General features: G+C 36.1%; 1 protein-coding gene across 1 annotated transcript in view; it reads right to left on the bottom strand.

Moving 5' to 3' along the window:
• Positions 1–42: 42 nt before the first annotated feature.
• The window catches only part of SAMTOR (S-adenosylmethionine sensor upstream of mTORC1), an 82,572-nt gene continuing 65,672 nt past the window's right edge, over positions 43–16,942 (bottom strand). Inside the window, exons 5-6 of the mRNA XM_084896213.1 lie at positions 11,095–11,209; positions 43–2,367 (exon numbers count right to left, since the gene is read on the bottom strand). Of these exons, the coding sequence (XP_084752339.1) occupies positions 1,738–2,367; positions 11,095–11,209 (745 nt within the window). The 3' untranslated portion in view covers positions 43–1,737. The remainder of the gene's footprint in view (positions 2,368–11,094; positions 11,210–16,942) is intronic.

Below are 16,942 nucleotides of genomic sequence, written 5' to 3'. Positions count from 1 at the left end.
CTATTAAAAGCTATTGAAAGTAAAGGAAAAATTTCAAGTTACTTCTTGCATATTTGAGCAACCAATATTTATTGCATTTAGTTAACTGACTTTTTTAGGTTAATTACAATTTTATTACTTTGATTCAGAATGTGAAATTTAATTTGAAATATCAGGTACACACATTCAACCATTTGTATCTTAAAAGATACATTTGTACTTCTAAATAAAGTTTGACATTCAAAATTAACTACAGCAATTCACAATAAGCACAAAAACATCAGTTTTATCAGAATCAAGAAGTGCATTTTATGAAATTTAGGATTAACTATTGAAAATACAAGTTTCTTTAAACACAAACACACACACACCCACAGGCACACACACACACATACATTAACCATGAAATCTGAAACTGATATTTCAGTGCAAAAACCTCAGTATGAGGTAATTTTAATGTAAAAACCACTTGAAAAAAAATCCACACAGTGGCACTCTTAAAAATGATAATTTACATGACAATTTCTGGCTGATAAGACAACATAGACTAAATATTCTTAGCTATTTAAACTAAATCTTGTCTTGTTTGGACATATATTTCTCCTTAACCATTTGCTTCTGATTCAGAAACACAGAAAAATTTATCAATGTGGAAAGGGCAAATTTCCACAGCCAATGAAAGATTTATATTTTCAAAGGAAAATTTTAGTTAGCATTTATATAGAAATGCTATATAAGAATACCAAAAGCTCAAAACCATTTTATGAGACTACCAGCAGAGGTTACTTTTGATTTTTTTTTTCTATATAATTTCAGACTTATAGTGCAGTATACCTCCTTAGTGGAAAGGTGAGGACCCTTTACAAAAAGTTAGTCTAGATAAAACATAAGCTCTCTTACAAGTGCAAACCCTTTCATAAAGGTGTTTTAGGTCAATATTGAGTATTATATTGTCCCTTACTTAAATAGAATAATTTGTAAATGAGTTCTAAATTTAAAAAAACAGAAGTGAACTTGCACAGTTAAATATATTTAACACCAAAGTTCAAATCAACAAGAAAGTTATGAAAACTCTACTTTGGCAATGGTTTTTGTACTGTGCTAATCAAATTACAATACATATTTAGGGGGAAATCTCTCCCCCAGTGTCTGATGTTGCCAAATGAGCAAGAACAAGGACAAAAATTACTATCAATTCCAAAAAGTTCAGGAAATATTGGATCACCAGATAAAACTGAAAAAAGAAAAAAGAGAGAAAAAAAAAAAAGGCTTTATGTAACAAATTTAGTTAGAAAAAAGAATAAGTGCATCACAAAACAACTACATCAACCTATTTCTGTGATACACTTAACTGGTTAACCATCAAAGTGCAATCTACAATTTTCTACACATCTCAAAGTTTCATATTGCAATGGTTTAAAGTCAACATTGAAAATATGAAAAAAATACATAGCAAATTATGCTTCATTTTTCACAATACTAAGAAAAAGGTATCTTTCTATGATTGACATCTGAGTGCTAAATGCTAATGTAACAGTGGTTTCTGCTATGGCAAGAGTCACACTCTGCATGAAACTTTAAGATTTCTATATAAGAATAAATTTTAAAATCCAAAAGTAGAAAAAAATAGCAAACTCTGTCAACCTTTGCATTTCTCCTTTGCAAACCAGGTTTTAAGTACTGAGTTCATGCTAGTATTTCCCATTAGTGTAAGCAATTAGTTTAGGAGTCTGGAATGAAAGGTTTTCTGTTTATATATTAACTTAAAAGCAATATGGGATCTTCTAGCTCATAGAAAGGAATGGAGCTGGCTTGACTTTCTCCAGAATCTGAGTCGTAGGGAGCATCAGGGAGCTCTGTAAACCCATATGCCAGTTGTTCATCTTCTATGTCTGACCGAACATAGCAGGAAGTGTTAGAATAGTCCTCATCTTCTATACTGTTGAAATCTTGAGGAATATATAACATCCCAGGGTAGTTCCTACTTACCAAGTCACTTGTAGTTTTTAGGGATATTTTTCTAAATGCCATTAGATGCATATGTGAAAACTTTGAATACTTGAAACGTTTAAAGCCCAGGGACTCTATAGCAATCTTCCAGCTTTTCATCATCATAGCATGACGATTCTGATGGGAGGAATCAGGTGTGATGATGAGCAATAAACCATTTAACATTAACAGTTCATGGGCTTTCTTGCAACAAATCCATCTCTGGTAAGGTGATGGGAAATAAGAAAGTAGGAGAGAGAAAACAACCACATGGAAAAGTTCTCCAGGAAGAGAATCGATAGGGTTTTTCAGCTGCTTCAAGAAGGCATCTATCGCATCCTGCGCAAGCTGGAGTGGTTGCTGAAGCTGCAAGTTGAGAAAGTCACATTTGTATACACTCTGCAGAAGGAGAAAAACAAGGCACGTTAGAATTCCAAACTTACTTCCACCTTATTACATAGAGTTTATACCAAACTATTTCAAAGCATTTCTGTAATTCAAACTTTAGTTATGTACCTTTCCCTTCTAAATTATTCCATCTGCACAGTTATTTAATCAAAACTTTTAGTCAAAATAATCACAGAGTAATGCATCCTAGATAATTTCTAGTTGCCATTTAAAAACATGTAATTTGAAATCAGAAATATTTTAAATATACATATCTTTAAAAAATAAGGGCTTATTTGAAATTTAATTGAGGTAAGATTTAACAGAAATGTTTTCTTTATGTTAAGTACTTTTTTACTTTTCAATTACAGTTGACACAATTATTATATTAGTTTCATGTATACAATGCATCGATTAGACATTACATAATTTATTAAATGATCACCCCAATAAATCTAATACCCATATAACACCATACTTATTAAAATATACTGGCTACATTCCCTAGGCTGTACTTAATGCACCTAGCACAATAACCTCTAAGTCCATCCATGCTGTTGCAGATGGCAAGTTTTTATAGTTTTTATAGTGGCAGATGGCAAGATTTTATACGTTTTTATGGTGGAGTCATATTCCATTGTATACAAGTTGGGGCAAAAGTAGCTTTACAGTTGTTCGTATAACAATAATACAAGAATTAATAAATAACAATATACGAATAAACTGTCTCATGTACTCACATCTGTAAATTTACTTTTGCTTTACCGTGTATATACACACAATTTCTTCTTTATCCATTCATCCACTGATGGACACTTAGGTTGTTTCCACATCTTGGCTATTGCAAATAATGCTGCAATAAACATATGGCTGTCTCTATCTTTTCGATTTAGTGTTTTGCTTTTCTGTGGATAAATAGCAGAACTAGAATTACTGAGTCCTTCTTTGTCTCTTATTATATAGCCTTTGGTTTAAAGTCTATTTTATCTGGTATAAGTATTGCTGTCCAGCTTTTCAATTGTTTTCATTTGCATGAAAGATCTTTTTCATCTCTTTATTTTCAGTGTGTGTGTCTTTTGATCTAAGTGTCTTGTAGACAGCATATATAAGGGTCTTGTTTTCTTATCTATTCAGCCCCCATATGCTTTTTGATTGGAGTATTTAATCCATTTCACTTAAAAAAAATTGCTAATAGATATGTATTTATTGTCATTTTATTATTCTCTGTCTTTAACCTCTGCCATTTTAACTACAATGTGCCTTGGTGTGGGCCTCTTTGAGTTCATCTTGCTTGGGATTCTCTGTGCTTCCTGGACTTGTATGTCTATTTCCTTCACCAGGTTAGAGAAGTTTGCTGCCATTATTTTTTCATGTAAGTTTCCAATTCCTTGCTCTCTCTCTTTACGTTCTGGCACTGCCATGATACAAATGTTGATATGCTTGAAGTTATCCCAGAGAACCATTACACAATCTTCATTTGTTTGGATTTTTCTTATTTTTTGCTGTTCTGATTGTGTGTTTCTGCTTTGTTATCTTCCAAATATATGATCTGATTCTCTGCTTCATCTACTCTACTATTACTAGTAATTCCCTATAATACATTCTGCATTTCAGTTAAGGTATTCTTCATTTCTGACTGGTTCTTTTTTATACGTTCTATCTCTTTGTAGAAGTCCTCATTGAGATCACTAAACATCCTTATAACCGTGTTTTGAACTTTGCATCTGGTAGATTGTCTTCATTTTGTTTAGTTTTTTTTTATTGGAGTTTTGTCCTATTCTCTCATTTGGGACATGTCTCTGTTTCCTCATTTTGGCAGCCTCCCTGTGTTTGTTTCTGTATAACCTCCTATGCTTGGTAGAATGGCCTTAATAGGAATCCGGTAGGTCCCAGTGGCACAACATACCCAATCACCTGAGCTGGACATTGTCAGTATTTGAGTTTTGGCCTGTTTCTCCCTCTAGTTCTGTTAGTAGTTGCTTTATATATTTCAGTGCTCCTAGATTGGGTGCATGTATATTAAGAACTGTTAAGTCTTCTTGATGTCTTGTCCCATTTAACAGTATAAAAGTAAATATTTGTCTCTTTTTACTCTTATCATCTTGAAATCTATTTTGTCAGATATAAGTACAGTGACACACACTTTTCTCTGGATACCATTTCTTGGATTATCATTTTCCACTCCTCATTCTGAGTTTACGTTTGTCTTTGTAGCTGAGATGTGTACCCTGAAGGTTGATAGAGTTCTTTTTTGTTCTCCAGTACACGGTGCTCCAGTGCAAATTTTGTTTTCTCTTATCTGTAGTACTGCAACTTGTGGGACTCTGTGGGGCAATGCTGCTTCAGTGTGGAAAATGGCCTGTATTCTCCAAGGAGGTGGGCATCCCTTCTACAAGTGGTTGCCTGAGTCCTGGGCAACACATCTGTGGTGGTGTGTGGCCAGTGATGGGAATCCAGGTCTGAGTTCCCGGCTCTGTTTTCCTGCAACCAGAGGCAGTCACCTGCACTCTTTGAGGTGTCCTGTCTGCCTTTACCAGGTTCCACCGCAATGGATGGGGTGGGTTAGGTAGGGAAGGTGGGTGGGTTCATTTGGAAATGAACATCTGCAGCTTTACTCTTTCTACTGGGTTTAGCTCAATGAGAACAGGCCACTCCTTTAAAATGTTGCCTCTGCTCCTTCACAACTTTCTTCTGCTGCTGCCTCCGCTGGACACGGCAGGCTACAGGAGGGTGGGTGCAGGGGAGGCTTTTTACTTTTCTTTGGTGATGGCGGCTGCTTGATAGCAGTGCTACCCTTGGCACCATTTCCCCACTGTCTCTCTCCCTGGGCTCAGCATCAATGTGCGCCAGCCTCCAGTCCACAGAGAGGAGGCTGCAACCCTACTGCACCTCTATCTCACCTGCTGGGGCTGCTGCAATTGCCGGACTGTTTCTGCAGCTCCCTCCTCTGCCCTCCCTGCCCCCAGGCCTCTCCTGCTCACTTCACAGCCCACCTTCAGATGACTCAGTGTGCGGTCACTCAGACATTTCATATTGATCAGGGAACCCTTTCATGAATTACAGTTGTCCAGCCTGCTGTGCCTTTAAGAGAGGAGACTAAGAGGTTTTCTCATGGTGCCATGATGCTGACATCACTCTCAATTTTCCCTTTTTTTTCCGTCTTAACATATATATATATATATATATATATATATATTTTTTTTTTTTAATCATTTTCAGAGAGGAAAGCAGAAGGAGAGATAGAAACATCATTGATAAGAATCATTGATTGGCTGCCTCCTGCATGCCCACAACCTGGGAATGTGTCCAGTCTGGGAATTAAACTGCAACAGTGGTTCACAGGCTGACTCAACCACTGAGCCACGACTCGCTGGGCTCAGTTTTCTCTTCTTTTTCTGTATTTTCCTATTTCATTCATTTAGATAAGATTTCTGCTCTGATTTTTATTATTTCCTTTCTTGTACTTTGGATTTAGTGTGTTTTTTTTCCTAGTTGAAAAGCTGATCGCATTGCATTGAGATTTTCCATATTCTATTTAATAAAAAGGGAGTATGCAAATTGACCATCATGCTATAACAAGATGGCTGCATCCACAACAGAGGTGGAGATACAGTAACACAAGATGGCTGTGCCCACAGCAGAGGTCGAGTTCCCATAACGAGCAATCAGCAGGGAACTGAGGCTGTGCCTCCTGCCTGGTGGGACTTGACAGCAGACCTCAAGCTGCACCTCCTGCCCTGGTGCCAGGACAAGGGACCTCAGGCCGTGCCCGCACCCCAGAGCCAGGCTGGGGGACCTCAGGCCACACCCCTGCCTGGAAGGGCTTGATGGGGGACTGCAGGCCACGCTCCATGTCCCAGCACTGGGCTAAAGGACCTGAGGCCACGTTCCACACTTTGGCACCAGGCTGTGGAACTTGAGGCTGCACCCCGCCCGCCCTGGTGCTGGGCTGGGAGACCTGAGGCCGCGCCCCCTGCCCAGTGGGGCTTGATGGGGACCTCAAGGCATGCCCCTGCCCTGGCCTGGGGAACTTCAGGTCATGTATTCCACCCTGGTGCTGGGCCAGGGGACCTGAGGCTGTGTCCCCTGCCTGGTGGTGGGGCTTGATGGTGAACCTCATGCTGCGGCCCCTTCCCCCCTTACCCCCACGCGGGGCTTGATAAGGGAGGGACCAGCCAGGTCTGGAGCTAGCCCAATGGGGGTGGGCCAGCCAGGTCTGAGTCGGACGCAATTTCGAGACACGTGGGTGGGCAGGGACTTGACTCTGGGTCCCGTGGTGTGCCCCAGACTCTGACAGGAGGACAAATTTCATATATTGTACATTTTACTAATTTTCTTTTATCTCTGACACTTTTATCATAGAGAAAGGGCAAACACTAATATTAAAATATTTCCTCTAGTCAAAATTCCCTCTCAATGTGCACAAATTTCATGCATGGAGTCACTAGTTTCCTACTAAAGGTGTTTAGTACTGAAAAGTTTCCACAAAATGCTACTTTAATGATTTCCTCAGGATGTTAGTATCTTATGCTTCTGTTTATCTTGATTCCAAAATGTAGTCCAATTATCCTGGTGAGTTCTTCTTTGACTGATGTTCCAATTGTTCTATCAATTATTGAGAGAAAGGTATTAAAATCTCAAACTATAATTTTATAAATATCTATTTTTTCCTTACTATTTTTGGTTTGTGTATTTTGAAGCTGGTATCAGGTGCCTAAATGTTTAGGATTGGTTTGTACTCTGGATGAATTAACCCTTTCATAATTTTGAAATGACCATCTTCATTGCTATTAATATTCTTTATTCTGAAACCCACTTTGTCTGCATATAATATAGCCATACCAGCTTTCTTTTACCCATTTTCCTGCTTTCAATCTATTTGGGTGTTTATAATTGAAGTGCATCTCTTATAGGCAGCATACATTTGGGTGATGAATGCTTTTTTATTCAATCTGACAATCTCTGCCTTTTAATTGAGGTATTTATGCCGTAGCTTTACGGTGATTATGGATACACTTAGGTTTAAGTCTATAACCCTGCTATTTATTTTCTATTTGTTCCATCTGTTCAGTGTTTCCTTCTCCCCCCCCACCGCCCCTTTTTTTTTTTTGCCATCTTTGGAATAAGTTGAATTTTTTATTATTTGAATTTATCTCCTTTGCTGGCTTTAGGATTTATAGTGTACACCTTTAATGTATTATAGTATACCTTCAAATAATATTTCATGTATAAGAACCTTAAAATAGTATATTTCCATTTCCCTTTCTCATTCTTTGGGCTGTTGTTGTTATATATTTTATTTTTACATACAGTATAAACCTCACTCTGTATTATTTTTGTATAAATGGTTATATTAGTTTGCTAGAGCTGCCATAACAAAAACTGGGTGGCTTAAATGACAGAAATGTCATAGTTCTAACAGTTAGAAGTCAGTAATCAAGCTAACTGCAGGGTTGGTCCTTCTAAGGATTGTGAGGAAGAATCTGTTCCATGCCCTACTTCTAGCTTGTTTGTTTGCTGGCAATTTTTGGTGTTCTTTAACTTGAAGATGCATCATCCCACTGCCTTCATCTTCACAACATGTGTGTATTTCTATGTCAAAATTTCTTTTCTTAAGAACACTCAGTCATTAGGGCCTACCCTAACGACCTAATTTTAACTTGATTACCTTTTAAAAGATCCTATCTTCTGCCGAGACCGGTTTGGCTCAATGGATAGAGCGTTGGCTTGGGGACTGAAGGGACCTGGGTTCGATTCCGGTCAAGGGCCCGCACCTTATATCCCCAGTAGGGGGTGTGCAAGAGGCAGCTGATCGATGACTCTCTCTCATCGATGTTTCTAGGTTTCTATCTCTCTCCCTTCCTCTCTGTACAAAATCAATAAAATATATTAAAAAAAAATAAAAAAAATAAAAGATCCTATCTTCTAAATAAAGTCGCACACCAGGGGTTACAACTCTTTCACATCTTTTTGGGGGATAGAATTTGACCCATAACAATGGACAGTTACCTTTTGAAGACCTTATATGATTAAAAAAAATTATATATATATTTTTTTGATTTTGTACAGAGAGGAAGGGAGAGAGATAGAGAGTTAGAAACATCGATGAGAGAGAGTCATCGATCAGCTGCCTCTTGCACATCCCCTACTGGGGATATGCCTGCAACCAAGGTACATGCCCTTGACCAGAATCGAACCCGGGACCAACACTCTATCCATTGAGCCAAACCGGTTTAGGCAAGATTATATTTTTTTTACTACCTATAAAGTTATTCTTTCCTATACTCTCCATTTTTGTGTGTAAATCCATATCTCCATCTGGCTGAAGTACTTCTTTAATATTTCTTGTAATGTAAGCTTGCTGATGGTCTTCAATTCTTTCAGCTTTTGTTTGAAAAAAATATTTTGTTTTATTTTTGAACAATATTTTCTCTGGATTTGGGATTCTAGGTGAGAGATTTTTATCTTGTAGTCCTCTAACATGTCTTTTTCCAGAGTGGCTATTTCCAGCCTGAGTGAGTGCCAAGCACTGTAACCTCTAGTCCTTTCAGGTGGTGCTTCCTCCAGTCTCAGGTAGTTTTCTGCACACACACACTGATCAGAACTCCGCCGTGTACTGAAGGCGGACTCTGCAGGCCTTGGAGTCTTCCCTCTGTGCAGCCCTCCTTTCTCTGGAACTCTGCCCTGGGAATCCTAGCTGTTTCCGGCTGCTGGGACTCTCAGCTCCTTCTCCACAACTCGGGAAGATCAGCTGGATTGTGATCAACTCTTTGTGCCATGTCCTGAAAATGATCTGGAGGCTATATACTGGTGCAATTTTAGGGCTCATATAATTTGTTTCAGTCCCTTGGGGATCACTGTCCTTTATTATCTAACATTGTCTAATGTCTTATAAATTATTTTGAATATTTTGTTCACGTTTTTATTGCTTAAGGCAGGGGGAAAAAGGATCAGTCTGGTCCCCGTTACTTCATCTTGCCTGGAAGAGCAAGTCTCTTCCTTTTAATTATAGGGTTCTGAAACTGTGGAAGTCTGATTCTACTACTAAACTTACATATAGCAGTTGTTTTGCCTTCCCTAATGATTTTATAGTTGAAAGTTTATAGCCCCATCTGTAAACAAATAAAAATATTTTAAGAATAATATTTAAGCCTGAGGTTCAGATCAATGGTTGTCATGTCTTAGCAGTCCCTGAAGGACAGCTCTAATAGTAGTATGTGTCTTGAGGAAGGAAGGCAAGAGTCACCAGCTCTTTAAAACTATGGCTCCTTATAGCAGCTGCAGTGAAAAGCTAAGAAGAACTATTTTAATAAAAAGCAAATATTTGTCTATCTGTAGGAAATAGAGATAACACTAATGGTTTTAGAATTTCCTTGTTCCTAAATGTTAACTCATAGAGATCTAATCATCATAAAGACCCATACAAAAGTTAAATCTTCAATTACAAACATTTCAATAACGATAGAATACATTTCTTTAGCATTCACTATTTAACAGGTATTTTGCTAGGTGCTTTAAATATTTTTCCTCAAGTAGCATTAAAAAATAAATAAATAAATAAAAAGGTATTTAATGTACCAGGCATATTTCCAGGTGCTGAGAACACAGTAGTGAGAAGGGGGAGGGGGGGGGGGGAATTCCTAAGCCAAAGAATTTGTATTCTAACACGTATTCTCTTTATAAAAATAAAAAGTTAATTTGTAATTTTGTTTGTGCTGGTGTTGCTTCAAAAGTAAAATGGAAGCCGAAGCCGGTTTGGCTCAGTGGTAGAGCGTTGGTCTGTGGACTGAAAGGTCCCGGGTTCGATTCCGGTCAAGGGCATGTACATTGGTTGCGGGCACATCCCCGGTAGGGGGTGTGCAAGAGGCAGCTGGCCGATGTTTCTCTCTCATCGACGTTTCTAGCTCTCTATCTCTCTCCCTTCCTCTCTGTTAAAAATCAATGAAAAAAATAAAAAAATAAATAAAAAAAGTAAAATGGAAGACATTATAAATTTATGTCACTAAAAAAATTCTCCTGTTAAAAGTAGAAGATACATTCTATGTAAAGGTAAGCAGTTTCATTTACTAAGTACATATAGTGGAATTAAATAAAGTTTTGATTAACTCCAAAGCCCTTGCTATTTCCACTATTCCATAATGGCTCCACATCACAATAGATTTCAGAAAGAGATGCATTAAAAAATAAATCAATCAAAAGCCCAAACACTACAGCTATCTGAAAATCTGTCCAATTTAATAAATATTCTTTTTTTAAAAATTATTTTATTGATTTTTTACAGAGAGGAAGGAACGTTGATGAGAGCCAGAAACGTCGATGAAAGAGAAACATTGACCAACTGCCTCTTGCACACCCCCTACCAGGGATGTGCCTGCAACCAACGTACATGCCCCTGACCGGAATCGAACCTGGGACCTTTCAGTCCGCAGACCGACGCTCTACCACTGAGCCAAACTGGTTTCGGCTTAATTTAATAAATATTCTTGATTGCAAAAATAAATGATAAACAGGGAATAAAAACTGAGAAAATAAATACAAATATGGTATACGTCAAGTTAATATTGGTTAACTAAATGCTAAAAAATTTTAATTGAATGTATATTTATTTTTGAATGGAAAAAAATATCAACATGTACACACTAAATGTATTTCAAAAATGTAAAGACAATGCTTTTCCTTTGTAAATATGCATGTAAAATATTCAAGTCTCAAAACAAAACAAAACCTAATTATACATACCTCTACGGCAGGTACAATGTCTATGCCAACAGTTAGAAATTCTTCAAACTTCATAAATGGGTTAAAGCAGCTGCCAACATCAAGTAATCTGATCTTCCCTGAGGTTTGTAGTAACCTAAAAACAGATTATTTTGTCTTATAACAAGCAAAATAAAATAAATTATAAGCAAAATTCAAACATCTAAAAATTAAAAAGTTCATATAGATTTTTAGCTTTTCTTTTTGGTCTTGAGATGCTTTTAACACATTTAAAAATTACTGAGGACCTTAAAGAGTTTTTGTTTATGTGGGTTATATCTATCAATATCATAGTATTTGAGAAAAAAATATATTTGAAATTAAAGCCAAATAGTTTAAAAAACACTTATTTATATAATAAACCTATTGTATGTGATATTGTAAATTTCATATTTATAATAAAAAATCTAGGTTAGAAAGACAATAAAAAGTGAGGCATTAGTTTACATTTATTCAAGTCTCTTTAATGTTTGGCTTAATAGTAGATTGATGAATTCTCATTATTGCTTTTGTATTCGAACTGTTCCAACATCACATGCCATGCAGTCTCTAGAAAAACCTACTCTATACTCATAAAACTGAGAGTAAAAAAGGCATTTGAAGTTTTAGCATTACTGTGAAAGTTTTTCCTCCATAGACACCCAAGAAAGTTCCTTGGATTCCCAGACCACACTTTGAGAAAAGTAGATACTGTAGATAAAAGAATCCATTCACAAATCATTTCTCAGCAGTAAATATAACAATGTCTTTGTACTTTGATTTGTTTCAATGACTTAAAAGGATAAAAGAAAAAAGCATAAACAGAATAGTATTGTCATAAAATTTTTTGTTTTATTTTAAGTTAAGATCTCTCTTCATGTCCAAACACAGTAGGAAAAAATGAAGGCAAATAAAACCAAAAATGACCATATTTTAAAGTTAGCCAAATGCATCAAATAGGGATAGCAGTAAGGCTGAAGGAAAACAGTGGATTTGTTGGCCTAAAGCCAGTAATTCTAATATTCAGACAATATAGCAATAATAAAAATCAACTTCAGACATATGCCATTTCACTAACTTAAAAAAAAAGATTATAAGTGGATGTTGGAAAAATAAAGAAAATGTAGAAAATAATGGGGTAAAAACACAATCCTAGCTCCTTAAATTCTACAGAGCAGAGAGAACCTGTCTAGTTTCTCTCCTTTATACATTAATAGAGGCCCAGTGTACGAATCTGTACACCAGTGGGGTCCCTCAGCCTGGCCTACGGGATAGGGATGAAACCAACTCTTCGACATCCTCTGAGGGGTCCCAGACTGTGAAAGGGCACGGGCCAGGCTGAAGGACCCCACCGATGCTGCGGCTAAACAGAGCAAAAGACCAGTAGATAGGGCCACAGAAATGGCTGGCATATGGCTGACATTTGCTGCTGAATTAATACAAATTTGAATACCAAGTGGTAACCAGTTATGATAAATTAGAATCTATAACAATATGTAACACTATATACACTACTAGACTGTCATTCTATTTCTTACTTGGGATTAAAAATGAGAGTTCTGGCATTAGAGAAACTGGCATCAAATCCTTTACTTGTAATGTGGGGACAATAATGGTACTCACACTTAAGAGTTGTTTTCAGGACTAAATGAGATAATGCATTAACACTACTTGATCCAATATCTGGTCCATGATAAGTGTTTAAAATGTGCTAAATATTATTGCTAGTTGTTAAAAGCATTTTATAAATAAAACCGTTTTGTGGTTCATTTATTAATGCTCTTCTTGAGCACAATAAAAGCAGAATTTGCCTCATACTAAATTCTATACCAGTAATCTGGTTAGCAAAAATTTTATGATAGTCTTGATTTTTAAAAGTGCACCTTTTACAAATGAAAGTTTCTATGTAGATGGAGTATTTTAATCATTCAACATAATTCAACATCATGATACAATCACCAATAGCTTAATATCATGGACTAACTAGTAACATTAATTCTTAATAATATATTACTAACAATTCTTAGTCCATTTCAAAATCTTTGGTTTAGCTCCTAAATTTTCTATTTAAACCAAGCATATATCTACAGTTAAAAGAGAAATTACAGCCCTAGCAGAGCTGGTCTGGCTCAGTGGATAGAGTGGTGGCCTGCAGACTTAAGGGTCCCAGGTTTAATTCTGGTCAAGGGCACATGCCAGGGTTTTGGGCTTTATCTCCAGTGGGGAGCGTGCAGGAGGCAGCCAATGTACTGATGTTTCTATCTCGCTCTCCCTTCCTCTCTGAAATCAATAAAATAAATAAAATAAAGACTAATTACAAAGTAAACAAAGTAATTAGTACAAAGGCCAAGAAATATATCACTGCCTGCACTCTGGAAGCAGGACCCTCCCTGCTGACATCCACTACCCCTATCTGTAATTGTATTCACTAACTGACTTAAATGATAATGATGTCCTTTTATAGTCTTACTACCTATGACTGAGTGCTTAAATAATACAGCTTAGTTTCACACACTATACATTTGCTTTTGTGACTTTTTCATTTAATATTAATTTTGTGAAAGTCATATGTGTTCGTATACAATAATTGCTATTAATATGCATTCATTGCTGTATAGTATTACCTTTATTTAACACATTCCATTGGTATTTTAATTATAGTGGCATTGAGTCTAAAGACCATTTGGGGAGAATATCTTTACAATATTGAATTTTCCAGTTCACAGAAATGGCATAATTGTCCATCTGTTTAGGTTTTCTTTTAATTAGTCTTCCAATAACTCTATAATTTTCTCTTGAATGGTTATATATCTTTTGCTGGCAATATGTTATTTTATGCTATTATTGCTTCCCCCCTATGGATAAACTTATTAAAATTTCATTTTTCATTGTTGGTTACAGAAATGGAATTGATTTTTATATAATGATTGTATATCTAGCAACTTGACCAAGTTCCTGTTACCTCAACTGATTAACTGAGTATTATTTTGGGTATTCTAATCTAGATATATAATTATAGAGTCTGTGAAAAATGACACTTATATTCATCCTTTCCTGTCTTATCCACACATCCAAACTTCCATCTATTTTTTGCTTCACTGCTTTGCCCAGGAATTCTAATACAAATAGTCCTGCTATTTTGTTCCTACTCTCTCTCAGAGAGATCATTCCAGTGTTTTACCATTAAATATGACTGTTGTAGGTTTTGTATACTTGCTAAAGTTTGAAAAACTTTTTATATTTTGCAAGTGTTTTTTTTTTTTAATTTAACACAAATCTATTGGATTTTATCAAATGCATTCTACTCAGCTATTCAGATAATGACTTTTTTAAAAAAAAATCTGTTTATATGGTAGAGTATACTCATTAATTGTGTAGTGTTAAATCAACCTTACATTATTGGGAAAGATCTAATTTTGTTTTGATATTTTATACTTTTCATAAGAGTATTTGTTTTATGTATGCATAAATAGTAGTGGCAGTTACTGAAACATGGCACCTAAAGGATATATAGGCCGAGGCTTCTGGTTACAACATTTGTCAACAGATCAAGACATAACTTGGATTTATGTGTGTTTTTGTTTATAAAGATATTTTATTTAGAATATATATTATGATGCTTTAATGCTGAATTCATAGCCAATACCGCTATAGCTCTTGTCTAAAGGAAGTTTATCTAACACTGGTATTTTCTCTGTAAGGCATTAATAGCACATGTGCTTAAAACACCAGACAGAACTTCAACACTAAGTTTAGAGACCATTTTAAAAGTGAAATCATAAACTAAAATGCAAAAACTGTGACACTAAATAGACTGAAAATGGCCTCCGTATAGTCATGCTCTACATGACATTTGAGTCAAAGTTTGGATTTTTATATATGCCACAAATCTATCCCATAAGATTATAATGGAGCTGAAAAATTCCTATTGCCTAGTGATATCATAAAGTAGCAATGCATTACTCACATGTTTGTGGTGATGCTCGTATAAACAAGCCTATGGTGCTGCTAGTCTCATGAAAATATAGCACATACAACTATGTACAGCACGCCATACTTGATAATGATAATAAACAACTGGTGCTGGTTTATGCATTTACTATACTACACGTTTTATCATTATGTTAGAACGTATTCTTTCTACTTATAAAAAAATAGAATGGTATATTGAATTATAGTGGTAGCAGCTGACAGCAGGCTTATATGTCCGCCTTATACATCTCATGCTGTTTTATATATAAACATCCGGTACAGGCTTGTAGCCTTGGTGTGTAGTAGGCTATATCATCAAGGTTTGTGTAAGTGTACTCAGTGATGTTTGCACAATGAGGAAATAACCTAAGAATGCATTTATCAGAATGTAATCCTGATGTTAACTGGTGCATGACAGGAGAGCTGAAATAAGACAGCTTACCTTGTCTGACTTCAACTGAGAAGGTTTGTGTCAGACAACACACTCTGAACATGTCCACAAATAACTCTAAAAATGCCATTAATATCGATATTGGGGTTACAAATACATTTTAGTGAATGGGTGAATTTGCAGATATGTGAATAATGATTGAGTGTATATATATTTTATGATGTTTGCATCTCTTCATGAGTGACCAGACTATAATTTTCCCTTCATGTACTGTCTATAAAGAGTTATATCAAGGTCATGCTAAACTACTAAAATGACTGTGGGAAATCTCCTTTAATTCTATTTTCAAAGATCTTTTAACAGGGAATATCTGACTAATCATTAAATGGAATTAGAATAAAATGTGCTAACAAAGAGATAAAAGGAACTCATACTGACAGTTTCCTTATAAGCATATTGCAGGCATCAGCAGTTTCAGTTCCTGCTTGTACAAGAAACAGTCTTGACCATGACTTCAGTTGACGCAGATGGGCCAACTGCAGGAATGTGGCTAGCAGTGACCAGTTCCAGCATGCTGACATTACAGATCCATATCTGGACCAGCAAGGACACTGCCTGCATGTTCTCAGCCCCTCCTCCTGATGGCTTTGTTCTGCTTCCCCCCTCCCGCCCATAGAGATCCCTGGCTGCACTGAGGTGCTGAGATGGGCTCTGGACAAGAGTCCCTCAACTACTTAAGAAGCAGGTGCTCAAAATAAAACATTCCCTTTCTGCCAGCATCTGTCTCAAGACTTTGGTTTTCATGGTGCAGGCAGCAAACCTTGGTTCCAGTTACAGTTTGTGTACAAATATAATCATTTTTGCTTATGAAGCCATTGGGACCTGTCCTTTTAAACCACTGATTTAATTTCTTGAATACTATACTATGTTGTTGTGTAAAATTTATGAGCACAAAAATATTAGTTTTACTTTTGTTATCTTTTAAGTGTCTTCAATATATATAGTTCCATTCCCCTTTATAAATTCTGAAATTATTTGTGACTTTTCCTTTCTGAGGTTTTAAATTTTAATGGTTTTAACAATTCTAACTTTTATCTCTGTTGATTTTTGTTCTTTCCTCCTACTCTTATCTTTATTATTTTCTTTTCACTTTTGTGGATGGGGTGGAGTGTGCTTATTTGCTGACTTACATTCTCGTTCATTGGTTTTCAGCTTTTCTTCTTGATAATATATGCATTTAACCTATAAATGTCCCTCTAAGTGATGCTCTAGCCATATCCACAAGTGTTAATATAAAGCTTTTTGGTGACATGTTTTTAAAAGCCTCACTCAAGGATATGCTTTCATTGATTTTGAGAGATACTTAAAATTAAAAATAGAGAGGAGGAAAAGGGGAAAGTTCTTTACAGAAGAATGCTTCAGCAAGATAGAAAAAAAAAAATCACCATTTCAAACCAGAATAGTAAAAATGAAACAAAATTAAAAAAA

The sequence above is a fragment of the Pipistrellus hanaki genome, assembly GCF_964339955.1.
Source record: "Pipistrellus hanaki genome assembly, chromosome: 10".
Lineage (NCBI taxonomy): Eukaryota > Metazoa > Chordata > Mammalia > Chiroptera > Vespertilionidae > Pipistrellus > Pipistrellus hanaki.
Note: the sequence above shows the minus strand (reverse complement) of the source record. Positions and strands in the feature narration are given on the sequence as shown.